The sequence below is a fragment of the Acomys russatus genome, chromosome 27 (assembly GCF_903995435.1).
Source record: "Acomys russatus chromosome 27, mAcoRus1.1, whole genome shotgun sequence".
NCBI lineage: Eukaryota > Metazoa > Chordata > Mammalia > Rodentia > Muridae > Acomys > Acomys russatus.
The window spans coordinates 54,367,159-54,385,435 of record NC_067163.1 but is presented as its reverse complement, the minus strand read 5'-3'; the positions used below and the strand labels follow the sequence as shown (position 1 = coordinate 54,385,435).

The 18,277-nt window shown below is 42.7% G+C and overlaps 1 protein-coding gene across 1 annotated transcript in view; it reads left to right on the top strand.

The window, feature by feature from the left end:
* Positions 1-253: 253 nt before the first annotated feature.
* The window catches only part of LOC127210140 (uncharacterized), a 111,562-nt gene continuing 93,538 nt past the window's right edge, over positions 254-18,277 (top strand). Inside the window, exons 1-2 of the mRNA XM_051169816.1 lie at positions 254-294; positions 1,173-1,526. Of these exons, the coding sequence (XP_051025773.1) occupies positions 254-294; positions 1,173-1,526 (395 nt within the window). The remainder of the gene's footprint in view (positions 295-1,172; positions 1,527-18,277) is intronic.

The following is an 18,277-nucleotide window of genomic DNA, read 5'->3' as shown; positions in this document are numbered from 1 at the left end:
GCGGTTGGCTTTCAGAAGTTGGAATGCATACGTTCTAATTTTGGTTCCTTTGGTGGGTACTATAGGTTGACTCCGTCAAGAAAAGTAGGGGATCCACACAGCTTTCTTTTTTCTTTCCTTCCTTAGGGTCCAGCTAGCAGTTAAGCTCAGAGGTGGTCCGCACTGACCTGTGGGCCACCAGGAAATCTGACCCCTACCCCCTACTTGGTCATGTTAGTCACTTCTCTCTCTTTGGTCATCCTCTCTTGGTCACATGGATGAGACACCAGAGCTGCAAGATGTCCAGCTGTCCAGGTGTGATTCTGCTTTCAGATGCGTCGCTCTGGCAAGCACTGACTTTGTAAATGTGGAACCCACTTTACTTGGACTAGACCTTCCTTAGGCTGGATAGTCTAGTCCTGGCTCCTTGATCTCCAATCGCACAGCTGTGCTAACAGAGAACCACAAGACAGGTGGATCGATCGCTGTGAGTTCGTGGCCAGCCTGGTCTACATAGCAAGTCCAGGTCAGCCAGGGCTAAAACAGCGAAGCCCTGTCTCAAAAAACCAAAAGCAACAAAGGAAACAAAACAAAAAACCGAAAAGCAAACAAACAAAGATTTCCGCACAAAATTAAGTTGATACTTGGGACATGGCCACTGGCCTCATAGCTTGTACCTGGGAAAATAGCCACCAAACTCCTACATAACTCAAAGAGTGAAACCTCAGTCTTGAAAGGGAGTGGGTTCCAGCTTTTGTTTCTGCTGCAAGGATCAAATGGGGCAGGGGTTGGGGGGGGGGGCGGGGAGGCACTTATGGCTGAAACTCAGTGAAGTGACATTTCATTGGGAGGATAGTCCCAGTGATTAGGACCAGAAAGCCTGCGTCAGGGTGAGACCTATTTCCTTGCGAAATGGGCCTTTCAAGTTGGGTCGCAGGGTACCAGAGTCTCTGAATGGGGTAGGTGGCCCTGAGCAACCTGAGGCCAGTAACTGAAGGCTCTGGCGGGCCTGTGTCCCGGGGAGCGCCCTCTGAGCGCCCGGACCCTGCAGGGACGCGCGCGCTCCGGCGGGCGGGCGCGCGCACCCGGGCCCAGGTGGGACGGCCCGAGCGCGGCTCCCCTTCCGCGGCGCTCCCGGGGAGGAAACGCCCGTGAACGCGCCTCTCCTCTCACTTTCCTCCGGGTGGGAAAAGTGTTGCGGAAGGAGACAAAGCAACAGGCAGCGGAGGGCTGCAGGACGCAGCTCCCTCTTCCTCCTCCTCCTCCTCCTCTCACTCCGCCTCCGCGCGCGCGGGGCGCCACCCTCGCCTTGACGTTGCTGGGGGCCGGCCCGGGTGCCCGCCGCGGGCTCCTTCGCCAACGCCGGGGGTGCGCGCCGCCGGCGGCCGTCCCGGGGCGCGCAACAAAGAGCCGCCTGCGCTCGCGCGCCCGGCCGGGTCTCCTCCACCCCCTCTTCCCCCGCGCTGCAGCCGGGGTCGCCCGCACCCCACCCGCGGCCCCGAGCCCCTCCGAGCGGGCGATGGAAGATGGAAGGAAGAAACGCCGCGGTGAGCACCCCATCTGACCCGGGCTAGGGCGAGGGTTTGTGGAGTGTGTCACTGTGGCCGTACCTGGCCCCGGGTTTCTTTTGCCTTGTCGTTTGCTCCCTGGGCCACTTCATTTTGTGCTCTGATAACTATTTTTTTTTTCTATTTTTTTATCAGCCTTCCCCCCCCCCCAATTCTTTTCTTCAGTTTTTCTTTTCCCCTTTGTGCATGTGGGGGGACCCAAGAGGGCCAACTTTTTGTTGTTAAGGTTTCGAGTTTTTAATTCACCCCTCTACCTAGTAAACCTCATCTGGGGAGAAGCAGCCTGCAAGCTCCTTCCTGCCTAATGGTCTGAAGAAGGAAGGCATTAAAGGGGACCTAAGGTGCCCATGTTAGTGTGCCAAGTCAGCTCTCAGATTGAGCGACTATCGTGTTTCACTGTCAGAGAGAAAAAAGAAAACCCTTGCGCTGAGAAAGCGAGCAGACTGGGGGAGATGATTCCGGGCAGCATTTCCACTAGCTTTTAAAGACTTTTAAGTGATTGTGTTTTACATGCATTTAACTTTCGCCACCGATGATGTCCTGGCAACTGATATGAAAATAAATAAATAAATAAATAAATAAATAAATAAATAAATAAATAAATAAATAAAAAGGCTAAACACAGGTCAGAGGCTGCGCTTACAATACTGTCAGTCAGTTTCCTCAGCATTAAGTGTTTACTTTTGCCAACGTTCTGGACGTTGAAGGATGTTAAACAGCCACCATGCAGAGGCTGTAATGGGCATTAGGGTTTCATTTTCCAGATTCTGGTTCTCCTGATAGTAGGATCCAGGATTTCCACTCCAGAGATTTTCTTGAGTGGGTCCAGGTGCAGGTATAGGGAGGAGGGAGATCTGGAAAATCGCTGTAAGTGGGATTTTGGCAACGCATAGTGCAATTCATTATCTGCAATCGAGTATGTACAAAGGATGTATGCTGCCAAGCCCAATGGCCAGTCAGTCAGACAGGAGCTGTGCTCTCTAGGAGCCTGCTTTCTGTTAGGAGAGACTCTGAGTAGGTTCTGTGCAGGACCCAGAGGAAGCAGGGAGTCCCTCTTACAGATTTGGAATTCCCGAAGCAGCCCTGGTCCTGGTAGGCCAGGTTAGGTGGTTTTTGTTAAGGTGTAGGGAAGGGGCTGTTCCCTGCTGAGAGAGCGAATACCATCCTACTCTCTCCCAATAACTGCTTTTCCAGCCTTGCTTAGAGTATTATAAATTCCCTATAGAAGTTCTGGAGTGGTTTGCCTTACATTAGTCACAAACTTAAGTTGCCAGGGATATAATAGGTTAATCCTGGTCTTCCTTAAGAGGTGCACAGGCGAAACTGTGAAAATCAAAATATATATACATATATATACATATATGTACATATATATGTGTGTATGTGTGTATGTGTGTATGTGTGTGTGTGTGTGTGTGTGTGTGTGTGTGTGTACTTTGGCTTTAAGACTGCCTTCTTTGTGCTCTGATAATGCCATTTGGCAATTAAGAAAAAAAATGGTATGTTGGGGTTTGGATTGGATTAAGAGGTGAGTAGTACATGGTGATCATTCTTAGTTTGTCTGCAATGTATTCAGAATTGATTGAGATTTAGGCTCAATCAAGAGAAAAATGTAACCAAAGCCTGCGTTTTAGTATGTGAAATATGGTTATAGAAGAGGTGCGCGCGCGCGTGCACGCGCACCTAGTCGAAAGTGAATCACGTTTACTACAGGTGTTCTCTATCGCCCTCATCCAGGACCATGCTCAGAGGTCTTTGGTTTTCTTCCAGAGTTTTTGATATTTTAAAATAGTGCTGAAGACTGAACCCATGGCTGATATGTGCTGTGCTGTGCCAGTGGTTAGCTGTATCCCTACACACATACCTCCTGAGTTCAAGTTAAGCCAGCCTGGATTTGCTTTAGGGGAGCTGCGGTGAAGTTCTCTAGATTTCATTGTCCAGAGCGTTCGTTCTTAGTGTTCGTGTCGGGACAAGCTTGTGTTATTTCTGATACTGTGCGTATACCCAGGAAGGGAATGGCGCTGTTCCCCTTAGTACCATCTTCCAAACTTCCAGAGACTGTTCTTTGTCGTGACTGTTGGAGTTTACAGTGGAGAGACGGATAATTTGAAGTGTGTAGTTGACAAGTTACTCTAAAATCCATATTACCTTGTGCCTTGTTGGAAAATAAGGTGTAATGCACAACATCAATAATGAGTCTTTGCTCATGCTATCTTATTTACACAAAAACAGCCCCTGCCCTTGGAGCGCTTGTTTGCCTTACCGAAAGGACGATTTTTTTTTTCCTGTGCCCAGAAGGTCAACAAACTGGAATCCAGTTAGTGTTGCCAAAGGGACAAGGACTTTGTTGAAACTCTAAGGCACAGAGTTCATGGGTAATTCTCCATTGACAGCACCTGTGATATAAGGGAGCCAACCAGCTCTTCTCCCTTCCTATGGCAGAGTCAGTCCCTGACCAGGACTGCTGGGTTTCTTGTTTGTCTGACTTCATTAGTGGCAAACACGCCCACTTTATGACCCAAAATCGGTGAGATGCGTCAAATGTGCTTGCTTCTGAACTTTCTTAAGTGGCTGTTTTTGGAGGTAGGGATTTGGAGTGACCCGAGGGTGGGACACTTATTTTTGTATGTCGTACTCACACGTGCTGTGAGTCTGTGCATTGGCGTGCATGTATATGTGTGTGTGTGTGTCTATGCATGTGCCCTGGGAGGCCAGAGGACATGAGGCGCTGCTCCCCAGGGCCTATCCACTTTTGAGTCAGTCTTTCGTTGGTTGGGAGCTTGCTGCTTTCCTGTAGGTTGGCTGGTTAGTGAAGCGTCTTGTCTCTACTTCCCCAGTGCTGGGATCACATGTGTGTGCCACTGTGTCTGACTTTTTTGTATATGGGCTTTAGGGGGCAACCTCAAGTCCTTATGTTAGGAAGACACTTATCTTCATGCGTCCGGCTGAGAAGCTGACTTGCCTTGAGGCTTCATCTCCAGCCCTAACATTTAGAAAATGCAGTCCTTGCCGTGAGGTGCTGCAGCAGGCGCAGCTGACATCTCCTGAGTTCTGTCACAGGTAGCCACAAAGTCGCCACCGTTACCGTCTCCATTTTGGAAGCCCTGAGAAATGTAGTTGCGCAGGATCCCATGGCCAATAAAGCTGTGAGGAAATATTCAAACTCAAATAGTCTAATTTGCTTAGCCGCCCCTTTCTATGCCCTAGGAGTTAGCATTTTGTGAAACAGGTTTTGGATCTAAGAAGTGATGACTAATTCATCAAGACAAATTCACCAACAGGCTTACACAGCAAAACTAGTTAGTATTCCTTGGCTCAAGAGAGAGAAGTTGTATAGCTCCGTGTCCAGGGTACTTTAAAGCGTTCCCTATAGTCATAAATAATTAAAATAAAAATAAAGCAGATTCACAACTTAGAGTTGAAGGCAAGCCTCAGTTATTTTAATTTCTAATTATAACACCTCAAAGAAGTATCTAGACATTTCTGCCACCGTGGTGGTGTTGATGCAGAGGGGACTGTTTTTTTCTTGTTATTTTCTTCCCAGGAACTGGAGCTCAGAGCTCATTGAGAATGTGTTTGAAACAATAAGAGGGGGTTAGGGAACCAGCAGTGGGCATTCATAAGACCAGGCCACAGCTGCTCCCTGCTTGTCCGGCCTTCTGTTCTCCGACCTTTGCTAAGGAAAAAAAAAAAAAAAAAAAAAAAGGAATTGTAGAAATGAAACAGCTTGGTTCTTCCTGTGGCTGTTGGTCAGTGCACATGGCAAACAGAACGTGTTCAAAGCAGCCTGTGGCCTTCAGGAGATCATTGGTGAAGCACTAATGGAGGTTGCTTTTCTGTATGTAAAATTCTACTGGTGCTTTTGGAACTTAGGGTTTTGAAAAGTGTATTTTCCAAGAGGCTGCTGGGCTAGGTGGATTGAGTCACAGGACATGGAGCAAGAGGTCCCTAGGTCTGAGTGAGTGACGTGGACTGTGTGCAATTATATGCTTGCTGTCTTTGTCACCATGTTACTTTCTAGCGAATTTACAGTAGAAAGCTAGCATGAAATCGGCAGCAGGCTGAGTGATCTCTCAGGGCATCTCCTGTGACTTCCCCTTTGTGTGTGGAAAAGCTTTTGAGTTGTGCTTGCTGTTTTCTTAGGTCTGGAGCTCGCTCTCTGCATGAATAGTGCAGTCCCCTTTGGACAGATGTTTTTGTTTTATGGATTTACTTCTGGTGATTCCACAGGGTCCTTGAGCTCCTTGCCTGGTCTGCTGACACTTATTTCTTCTCAAAAAAAAAAAAAAAAAAAATCTCCACGAGAGAACAAAACAAATAAACAAATAAAAAGCATCATTGCTTTCTGGGAACTACTATCTTCTAAGTAAATTAGGGCAGAAACAGAGATATCCGCTATTCGTTCATCCGTTCATTTATTCAAGGAGGCTAAGCAGGTTTTTCTACTGACCTAAGAGAAGTTCTGGGAAGAATATCCAGAGTCCCCGAGTCTTTCTTTAGAGAGTCAAACTGTACAGTTGGCAAACACTGACATCACTGTTCCCAAGAATTCAGCTCCTATGAGATTTCATGGACTCTGTCAAGTTATATTTGCCATCAGCACTCATTAATAGAACTTTCTGCACTGACTGTATACTGCCCCGTATCTCTCTTGTTCAGTAGCCAGAATCTTCTGTGGCTACTGAGGACCTAAAATATGGTTAGTCTCAAGAACTGAATTTTAAATTCCATTTAGGCTCAGTGAGTTTATGTAATCCTAGGTAGCCAATGGCCTTTATGCTGCTCAGTGAGGCATTCAAGCAAAAGTGCTTCAAGGGATGTCATTGTCTGACCTGAGCTGACATGTCTCTTTTGGCGCTCTGGCTGCTCCCGTGTGTTTATTGACTGGGATTTGATAAACTTTGAGAACTGTCCTCACTAACCCCGTCATGTCTGGTAAGTACAAATATGGGGAAACTATGTGGGAAGGATGACATTCTAATGAAATGACAGTAAATACATCCATTTAAAATAATGAGAGAGAAGATGTAATTGCCTGTAAGAGCTATTCAGAGGACAACAGGGACATATTTTGTTACTAGTATCATGTAAACGGGAAAACTTTGGATCCTAGTCTGGCTGAGAGTTGTCTATTGGTTTAGCTTTATTAAAAACTGGATGACCTCAAGATATTAAATACCACCAAACCAAACAACCCAATTAAGAAATAGGTTCAGAGCTAAACAGAGAATTCTCAACAGAGGAATATCGAATGGCTGAGAAACACCTAAAGAAATGCTCAGCGTCCTTAGTCATCAGAGAAATGCAAATCAAAACGACTCTGAGATTCCATCTTACACCCACCAGAATGGCCAAGATCAAAAACTCAAATGACAGCACATGCTGGTGAGGATGTGGAGGAAGGGGAACACATCTTCATTGCTGGTGGGAGTGCAAACTAGTTCAACCACTTTGGAAATCTATCTGGCACTTTCTCAGAAAATTGGGAATAGTGCTACCTCAGGACCCAGCTATTGGAATAGCTTGGCATATACCTGAAAGATGCTCCACCACACAACAAGGACATATGCTTAACCGTGTTCATAGCAGCCTTATTCATCATAACCAGAATCTGGAAACAACCTACATGTCCCTTAGTCAAAGAACGGATAAAGAAACTGTGGTGCATTTACACTACGGAATACTACTCAGCTATTAAAAACAAGGAAATCTTGAAAATTGCAGGCAAATGGATGGAACTAGAAATGACCATCCTGACTGAGATAACCCAGACTTAGAAAGTCACACATGGTATATACGCACTGATATTTGGATATTACTACAACATGGATGTCCTCTGAGAGGCTTCACTTAGCAGAGGATTGGGACAGATGCTAGGACTTGCTACTGGGACTCCAGGTGAGAGTGGTATGGAAGAATGGGGAAATTGTAGGACCCAGAGGGTCCAAGGAGCCCCACAAGAAGACCATCAAGACTGGCGGATCTGGGCCCAGGGGGCCTGCACAAACTCTGTACCAACCAAGGATAATGCATACAGTGAACCTAGACCCCCTATTCAGATCTAGCCAATGGACAGCTCATTCTCTATGGTTGTGGGGAGAGTGGGGGACTGCCTCTGACATTAACTCTGGTGCCTCCTGTTTGACCACTTTCTCTTGTTTGGGAGGCCTGGTGGCACCCTGAGGAAGGGGAAGCAGGTTATCTAGATGAGACCTGACAGGCTGTGATCATATGGTAGGGGAAGAGGTCCCCTTCTGTCATAGGTCTAGGGAAGGGGAATAGAGTAAAAAAAGGAGGGAGGGGGGGAACGGGAAGATACAAGTGAGAGGATAACAATCAGGATGTAATCTGAATACATTATTTAAAAATAAAAAAGAGAAAAAACTGGATGACATTGTTTTGAGAGCTTAAGGACATGACAAAACATTAAAGTCGACGTCTTTCTTTTCTGTAAGGAGTATCTGATACCCCCGTCTCAATTTCTTGTGAATCTCTATAGCATCGTCATGAAGACCCAAGTGGACAGTGGTTGGTATCAAAACAGTGAAGGACTTTTTTGAAAATCGTACAGAACTGTCTTGGAGAGCCAGTAGATAGTTAAAGTGCATGAAGACAGCAGGAAAATACCTGATGACACAACATGTTTTTTTTTTTTTTTTTTTTTTTTTTTTTTGACACAACATATTGACAAGAAGTTGTGCTGGGCTTTGTACCGATAGAAGTGAGAGCACTTCAGATTATGATTAGAGGTATAGTGCACTCATAAGGTGGTGGCAGTTGGGAAATCTCTGATACCTTGTGTGGCAGGACTAGGAAACGAACAGCTGTGTTTACAGGCTCCAGGATTGTTCAATAGTGATGCACACTATACTGATTTTATGTGCAGTGTGTGTGACGACGACATGAGAAAATCCTCAGGGCTGCTCAGAGTGGCACTGGACTCCGTATGTATTCAGGGTGGCTTTGTTCTCTCTCTCTCTCTCTCTCTCTCTCTCTCTCTCTCTCTCTCTCTCTCTCTTTCCTCTCTCTCTCTTCTCTCTCTCTCTCTCTCTTTCCTCTCTCTCTCTCTCTCTCTCTCTCTCTCTCTCTCCTCTCTCTCTTCTCTCTCTCTCTCTCTTTCCTCTCTCTCTCTCTCTCTCTCTCTCTCTCTCTCTCTCTTTCTTTCATGTTGAATTACAGGCTTGAGCCACCCTCCATTATGGTTTTGGTTTGCAGTTCTCTAATGTCTGATAATATTACACTTGTTTTCTTATATATGATGGCCACCTGTACATCTTCTTTGGAGAAATAATTGTTCAGGTATTGTTAGGATTCATGTCTCCTATGTGACAGATGCTTTACGGGGATCTTCTACCATTCTCTTAATTGTCTTTTCATTTCTTGTCCTTTGCAATCAGTGTTCTTTATGTTAAGCAAAGCACCATTCATTATGCTTATATGTTTGCTGAAATGAATAGATGAATTAAACAAAATGACTGTGTAAGTAACATTTTTGTACTTCTTTCTGGTAGAAAAAAGGGGAGAGCTGGGTGCTGTGGAACCCTGGAGGCAGCAGCAGGTGTGAGTTTGGAACTCCAACAGCCTAGTCTGCATAGAAGAGTTCATGCTAGTCGGGGCTGTAGAGTGAGACCTTATAGGATGGATTTAGCCTCTGCCTATGCTGCTTGGGAAGATTCCAGAACTCTGAAGACTTTGAGATCCATATGTTTACTGAACAGAAAATTAGAAACCATTTCTCTGGAGACATTTGTATAGAACACAGTGCTTTCTTGGATTGGACAGAGACCTACCTTCTGAAAGAGGACACCACACCTAGTCACACCTGCTTGATCTTTATAGATGCTGTTATTCCATCTTCTAAGTAATGTCTTCCATACTTTTCTAAATCTCCCAGCTCTAAATTTCTAGGACTATCTGACGTTTCTGGTTTAGTAGTACTGTGAAGGGCCGTTCATGTTTTATGAGCATCCAGTATACTTATGAAGATCAGAATGCTGGAAATTTAGATCTAACTGGTGACTATAGTGACTTTTTGGTGGTGGCCCGAGGAATTTAGTTAGTTCTACTTAGCTGGTATGTTCTCTAGTGACAAACATCCCTACCTGCCAGAGTGCCTACTAAGCGCATAACTTCAGAAACAAAAGCAAACCTACTACATGCAAATTAGTATTATTATGATATTAAGATAGAGTAGTTAGCCCATTCTTTTTTTTACTTTGTTTTAAATTCCTTTTTGGAGTAATTCAGTTTTACACATAAACAGGTGCTGAAACTATTTTCCTTTTCTTTTCTTTTTCTTTTTTTTTTTTTTCCCTTTTCTTTTATCTAGAAGATACTTTTAACTTCTCGAAAGTGGCTCACAAAACCATGGCCTCCCATGTTCCTTTACCATGTGTGCTACTGAACTGAAGAATTAACAAGTGTACGTTTCTGTTTTGCGCTTCAGTCCAGAAGTTCCCTGCAAGTGGGCAACACCCAGATTCCATCCATCATTAAAACATAAAGTGCTTGCACCTTAAATCATAGTCTCCCTTTGATCGGAAGAAATCAAAGTCCCCTGCGCTGCCTGGCCAGTTTCAGTTGCCTTCAGGAAGGGTGTATGTAGACCTCTCATTTAAAGGTGCTCTGCCTCCCAGGAGCTGAGGGTCCTGAGCAGAGAGGAGAGCAGACAGGATCGGCAGTTCCTGTATAGCCTTGCAGGATTATGTCTAGCAGGAGTAGAGAAGCCATTGAGAGAGTGTCAGATAAGGATGTGACATGATCTGGCCTGTGTTTTTAGAGCAGCCGTGTCTCATGAGACTACACTGACATGGGCAGGGTTAAGAGCAGACATGGACAATCCTGTTAAGTAGTTCTTTGGATGGATCAGAGAAATATGTTTTTCTTTTACTTCCCCCTCCCTTCTGACAGAGTTTCCCCTTATGACCAAGGTTCTCCTTGACCTTGTGACAATTTTTCTGTCTCAGATTTTCTGGGATTGTAGGCATGAGCCTCCATACCAACAGGGAACTCTTATCTTTGTAGAGATTGTTTGCCTGGGTTTCTGAAGAGAGGTCCAGGCTGGAGAGAAATGTTGTGAAGTTATTTTGACTGGATGAAATCCACACGGAAGTAATTGTCAGTGGGAAAGCAGAGGGGCTCAGACCTGAGAACTTGAGGCTGCTCGCTCACTGGAGGTAGAGAGTTGAGAGAGGACTGATCAGTGCAGGAGGAAAAAAGAAAAGAAAGTGGAGGGAAATAGAGAATTCCTGGGGAAGAGCCAAGTGAAGACATTCAAGGACGGGCCAGGTGCATCTTAAAAGGTCGAGTAAGATGAGGGTCAAGTGCACTGGGAACAGCAATGGTGACATCATGAATGGGTTCAGTAGCAATTTTGATGGAGCCATGGTGAACAAAGCTTGATCAGTGAAGGTGAAAGAGAGTAGGGGAGAAAGAGAAACATTTGAAGTCAGTTAACAAAGGTTTCAAGGATTTCTTTTTTCCTGTAAAAGGAAGGTGGAGAATGTAGCAGAAAGTAGTGAAAGGAGGTTTTGAAATGGGAAAAGCAACAGTCTGCTTGATTGGAATGACAGTGATGAGGAAAAAAACAAATGAAGAATTTAAGACAACTAAAATTTCCCAGCTTGTTTCACAAACACTAAGCTTTGTCAGTGCCATTAATTTCTTTACTCTCTGGGATTCTTATATTCTTGTTTCTTTTATCTGGACCTTAAAATGATTTCTTCTTTTCTGTGTGTGTGTGTTTTAATATTTATTTATTATTTATATGTATTCTGCTTGCATGTGTGCCTTCCCGCCAGAAGAGGGCACCATATCCCATTGTAGATGGTTGTGAGCCACCATGTGGTTGCTGGGAATTGAACTCAGGACCTTTGGAAGAACAGACAGTGCTCTTAACCTCTGAGCCATCTCTACAGCCCCCTGTATATGTCCCTGTGGATGTGTGCATGTGTGCATGTTAGTGCATATGTGTGTGTCCTGCATATGTATGTGGAGAACAGAGGTGGATATGAGGTGTCTTCTTCAATTTCCACCTTCTTTTTTAAATAAAAATCGTTTTGCATTTATTTATTCTCTCTCTCTCTCTCTCTCTCTCTCTCTCTCTCTCTCTCTCTCTCTCTCTCTCTCTCTCTCTCTCTCTCTCTCTCTGTGTGTGTGTGTGTGTGTACCATTTCTGTTCATCTTAGTCACCCAGAACAGTCCCTAGGTCAAGTACCCATGTTGCCTGAGGTAGACTTTGTGTGCACTCTGTTGGTGATTGATTAGTTCTTTAGCTGTCACTTGGAACACAGATTTGCCACCAACCTTTCAGCGTGCGTGTAATCTGGTTTCCTATGACCTGTGTTTAGATGGAACAGACTCGAGGAAACAGATGGGCACTAAGTAATCATTTGAACATTTCAGATGCCTCTAGGGTGAGGTGAGCAGCTGCTCGTCAGATGTGGCTGTAAGGGTCACGTGGGGGCACAGCTGCAGTGAAGAGTCTGACCTGTGCAGTCTAGGATGGGGACTGAGCTATATTCCTATCGGGCTCCCAGCTGGGGATGGATGCTGCAGCATCTATGTTTGAGTAAAAGGAGATGCCAGGGAGTACGTCTAATTTCCTTTCCTCCCTCTTTGGACTTTGTTCCTGTACTTTTTTTATTCCCTTTGTTTCTGTGTGATACTTCTCCACTAGTCCCTTTCTACAGGCCTTTGTGACTTAGAAAAATATATCATTTCAGTATCTCTGCCCTCCTTCTGCATGTTTACTGGTCTCTGACCTAAGCCTGTGCACATGTAACTGTTTTGCATAATAATTAGCTAGGTGGAGACTTGAGGCTAGTCTCATTTGCATATACGTGAGGCCATACTACTTCCTGGTCTAATTTAAATCCCAAAGCTGTTTTTTTTTTTTTTTTTTTTTTTCCTTCCTCTTGGACTTATGACTAACTCTCTCTGCTTTGGGACTATAGGCAAAGCGCTGTGTTGGTGCTGTTTTGCCAGCTCAGGTGTATTTGTTACCCTTGTGGTGTTCTGTATACCCGCGAAGTAAAGCTAAAGTCTCTTTAATAGATGGCTCCCCTGTTGGAACTCAGCCCTTTAGTTTTATTATCTATGTAAATTTGGTGAGTTTGTAGGAGGTACAGCAAACCTTCTACCACATGCTAATAAAAAGCTTCTCTTCATCACTTTAGCAGTGTCATCTGTGGATTCCATGCCCTGAAGTGGGCCTTAAATCCAGTCAAAAAGTGGCAGGTTATGTCTGTAACATTTGTGGCACTTCTTGTTTGTCTGCTTGCTTACTTATTTATTTTGGTGGGCTCTTATTAGTTTCTTTTTTAATACTTTTTTTCTCTTGCCATTTTGTTTTTTCTTTTGAGAGTAAAATAACACAAAGTTCGGTATGTGGGGGTTTCGAAGAATTGAGAGAGGGGAAATTATGATCAAAATATTTTTATGAAAAACCTCTTAAGGTAGTAATAAAATAGAATAATGGAATATTTGGTCAGGATAAGACTTGAAATTGATTCTGTATAAACTGGAAATCCATGTAAATATGGGCTTTAGTAAAAGCCCTAAAAGTCTGTTCCATGTTTTACACCCACAGTACATGCGCCATATTTCAAGTGCTAAATGGCCCCAAATAGTTGCCATATTGAATAGCATGTGCATAGGTGCAAAGCAATGGCAGGTATGAGAAGCTCAGTTTTGCTCCTGCCTTTATTATTATATCATTTTCCATGACTATCGGTATATGATATGCCAAGTGATTACATATAGACCAGTAAAATTAATATCAAGAAGGAATTTCAAACATTAATATTAAAGTCTTCCCTAAAATGTGTTAACTAAAATATGTACAATGTTATGCCATTAGTTGACTTTAGTAGTAGTTAGCTCTCAGGTTAAGGGCCTCTATCTATTTAAAATGGTCAATGCTTTTAGACAGTAAGTTTTGGTAATATTATGATAATTTGCTTCTTAAGATAATTTTTGAGGAATGTCAGTACCATAACGTTGACATCCCTGAGCCATTGAAAGGCGAGGAGCTCCATGCCACGCACATGTCACACCCAATGGTCCTTTGATTCCTTCATCCCTTATGAGGCGGGGAGGTGGGGTCTTGACATGCATTTCATAATGGGGACCCTGGGAACAAAAAGGGTAAGTGAGTTTTTTTCCAGGTCTCGTAGAAGGATTTGAATTCCAGGCAGCCTAATACCATAAGTGCCTTAGGCTCTGCCAGCGCATCCAGGTGATTTTCGTCTTTAAATTCTATAGTAGGAGCCTCCTAAGTGTTTAGTTGTAAGAAGTGGGATTGCCTGGCTGATATAGTATACGTTCACTGGAAACTTTACTGTAAATTAATTCTTTATGTAACCTTGTCCTGTTTATCGTTAATTTCAATATTAATTTCAAAAGTTGCTTAGAGTCTTTTTTTTTTTTTAATGTTTAAAAGAAATAAGAGATAATAAGATGGCAGATGGCAGGAAATGGATATGATGAGGTTTATTAAATGAGCATGGGAGAGAAGGAAAGGGGGAGGGGTACCCCAGAAAGAGAGAGAGAGACAGAGACAGGAAGAGACAGAGGAAGAGAGAGGGGGTAAAAGGGGGGAGGGGGGAGGTAGGTCTGTCCTTTTATACACTGAGCAGGGCCACGCCCTATGTCAGGTAGGCAGTGACATCACAGGTAGGCAGACTGAAGCAGAATTTTAACAGTCTTGATTTTTGATTGATCTGTGATTTAAGTTTAACTGTAGCGCCTTAATTTTCTGCCTAATCCTTAGAGAACAAATAGCTAATAGTATAGTATATACTGCAAAATTTTATTGTTATGGAAAGCTAGAGTTTACAGCTGGATCATGCAGACATAAATGCTGCATTTTATTATAAATCATTAAAATCACATTTATTGAGTGATTAATATGTAGCCAGCTACCCTTGTACCAATACGTTATATTCATTTAATCACTAGAGCAGGGCTCTAAGATTAGTTTTATATCTATCGGTAATTAGGTGTCAATAGCAGTACAGTACGGATGGAAATGATTAAACTCTACACAATTATCTTTTGAGATTCTGGTGTCTTATCTTCCCCTTTCCCTCTGTAGCCCAGGTTGGCCTTGAACATTTGATGATCCTCTTGCCTCATCCTCTCAAGTGAAGGGATTGCAGATAAATGCCATCGCACCTGTGGTGTTTGTGTCAGAGCACTACTCACAGTGGAAGGGTAGATAAGTGGTTAGAAAAACCTGGGCTAAGAGGAGTTTATAGAAATGGTGGTCTTTAAGCTAAGGGCAAGAAACCAAGAAGAACAATAGATACACAAGCTGTCTTTCAGCCTTTGTAACAAGGTTAAATAAGACCCGAAGAGAACAAAGGGCGGGAAAGTATAAACTTGCTGTTGTCCCTTAAAAGAAAACAGAACCTGTAGGAATAGTCTAACAGAGTTGATTGAAAACCTAACCAACTTTCAGTCTTGATGCCTTTGAACAAAGACTAGGCCACTGCCAAGATATTCCAGCTTAAATGGCAGATTTGGCTATATAAGAACATAAGCAGTGACTAAACGGGTTGTTCAAATGTGAAGAGCCTTCAAGTTGTGATTTTATAGTGGATTGTGGTAAACATCAAATCCTTCTTATGCGTATGGTCTTGCTTTGTAAAAGGTGGCGGTTATAACAATAGAACGTTAGAGCTGCAGAAGACCCTAGAAACAAACCCCCAAGTTGAGTCTCATTTTGCAAATGAGGAAACTGAGAGAGTTAGTTCTCAGATTATATTTCTGAAACAAGTTCCAAAATGGAGATCAGATACGCCGAAATGCCTTTAGACAATTTAAAATTTCTTTTCAGTCTTTGCTTGTGCTAACAGAATGACCTGAAGGTCGTTTTGTTTGTTCTAATTAGGAGGCTCTTGGCTTCATTTGATTATCTTATCTAAACTCAAAGCCCAGTAATTTTCCTAAGGAAATGTCTCCTCAATTTTATTTAATGTCTCCATTTTTCATTTTACTGAAAACTTGCATCTTTGTAATAAAGCAGAAGGATAAAATGCCTTTGAAAATCTATTCGTTCAGAAGTAGGTTTTTTTTTTTTTTTTGTGAAATAATCTCTTTGTACTAATCCGTTTACCTTTTGTTCTTTTTAAAGACATTCTATTATTTTTCTTAGAGAATTTCATACATGAGTACTGTATTTGCATCTTTTCATCCCCTCTTCCCCTCTAAGTACCCCACTCCCAATTCACTCTCAAATTCAGGACCTTTTTTTCTTTGTTACAGTTATACACCCCTCCACGCATACCTGACAGGCTACTGTGTGCCACATGCTTTTTCAGAACTGTAGTGTGCATGGTTTTTACTTTGAGATGAGAAACCATTAACTTTGAGCAGTAGTGGAACTCGAGATCAATTTTTTTGGTCTTTATTATCTTTTAATTATCACTAATAATATAAAATGATTCTCCAGAAATTTCAACAAACTGTAGTCCAATCTGCCTTGGGTTAGTGAGCCATACTTTTTGTTCAAACAGCAAACAGTTGACATAGCTGCAGGTTGAAAGTTTAAACCTCGTCATTATTTAAGTGTGTTCACAATAAATGCAAGATGCTTAAAAATAGTCCGTCTTCTCTTGGTTGGAAAAGCATCGTGACTTCATGAATTAATTTGCTGCATCTAGGTTTGAATCTCACTTTTTACTGATGGTCAGAATTTTGGTAAATATATTATTTTTTCATTTTGTCCATTCTTTTCTCTCCTTCTTCCTGCCTCCTTCCCGCATCATCATCATCATCATTATTATTGTAGGATTTCATACTGTAGTACAAACTGGCATAGAACCCACTATGGTACCCAGGCTTGGCCTCAGCTCCCAAGTATTGGCATTCCATGTGTGAGGCACTATAGCTGGCTCTTCCTTTTTCTCAACTTCAGCTTCTTCATTGATAAAGCCATCTGTTTAATGGGCTTTGAGGATTAAATGTCTATAAAGGAGATTGATGCATTTGAAATGTTTGGCATGTTGTAAATATTTAATGAAACATCCTATGATAATCTAGCCAAGATTTTTAAGAATGGATACAAATGACAAACTGGGAGTATACTTTAGAACCATATTTCTAGGTAATTTTATGACGTATAGTTAGAGGTCTTAGAAAATGTCTCAAGTTCTGGTTGAAAGTCTTGGCCCTGAAACAGTGCTTAAGATAGCACTTCTGTCTCCACACTGTTTATTTTGCCTGTGTGTAAATTCCTTAAACATTAGTTGTTTTTGTAGTATCATAATTTGTTGTATTCTAAAGGTCTTCTCCTCATTCCATGAGCATCAGTTTTGGGCAAGTTCTGGAGGTCAGAACAGGCTAATTCCTGCCTTACGGTCACAACTGGCCTGTAGCTGGAGGACACCCGAGGACCTTCTGTGCTGTGAGATCTCCCCAAGTGTGTGTGTGTGTGTGTGTGTGTGTGTGTGTGTGTGTGTGTGTGTGTGTGTGTGTGAGAGAGAGAGAGAGAGAGAGAGAGAGAGAGAGAGAGAGAGAGAGAGAGAGAGAGAGAGAGTATGTGTGTACTCTGTTACTCAAGATCTTTGTCTTCCCAGAGAGCAAACACATAGCCCTTTAAGTTGTAGGTGAACGAAGTTTTTGTTTGCTTATGTTACCCATAGATACAAATCTAACAAAGTTCAGTAGTATACTTGTTGCTTTGCCTAGTCAACAGCATTGTAAGTTTGACTTGCTAATTGCCATGTGAACCCAGGAAGGGACCCAGGAACTGAACTGCATCTATGCAAAGCTCAGTAGTCCTGATGGCTTTCTGTGCCTGCCAGGCTCTGGTGGTCTGCCTTCTCCACCTCAGTTCTGCTACTCATTTTCCTAGGCTCAGGTATCTGTGAGCTGAGCTGATAAATACATCCCAGTTGATGGAAGAGAGAGGGTTGGTGGACCATGTGGACATTTAACCTGTTTTGGTGACATGCTTTTGTGCCCCTATCAGCTACTTGAAAGCAGCAAGTGCTGAGATCACTGTTAATGAGTTAATGTCCTATTTCAGCCTTCTTCTCGGCTGGTCCATTTGTGAATGTGATTATCATGGGGATTGTACATTGCAGATAAGGTAAATGCGTGGAGGTGCTACCTTTCACAAGCATGCGTGTACAGTCTTTCCTTAGGCGGTGTAACGGAATTCTTACCTTCCACTTTAAAGTGAAAAAAAAAATAGGGGTAGGTGTGGTGGCGCATTCCCTTAGATTTAGAACTTATGGAGGATTCATGGAGAGTGGATCTCTGTGAGTTTGAGGCCAGCCTAGTCTACATAATGAGTGAGACTCTGTCTAAATAAGCAAATAATACATTTTCCTGTTTATAAACATTATACTTTAATAATTGTAAACAACTCAAGATATCCAAATATAGCATCAGAAGAAGGAGGAGGAGGAGAAGAAGATGATGAAGAAGAAGGAGAAGGAGAAGAAGAAGAAGAAGAAAAAGAAGAAGCCGATGAAGAAGAAGAAGATTAGTTATAAAGTTAAAACTAATGACCTTTTTTGGGCATTTCCATTTTTTGTGTTATTCTGGGTATGTGTGTTCATACAGTATACATTATTTCATGTCATGTTTTACTGTGCTTAGTGTTACATTTTGAACATTTCCCCATGTCATTAAAACTATTTGCAGATAATATTTTTAAACGAATAGTATTTAATCTTATGACTTTTCCATAATTTATTTAGTCATTATTGCTGAATGTT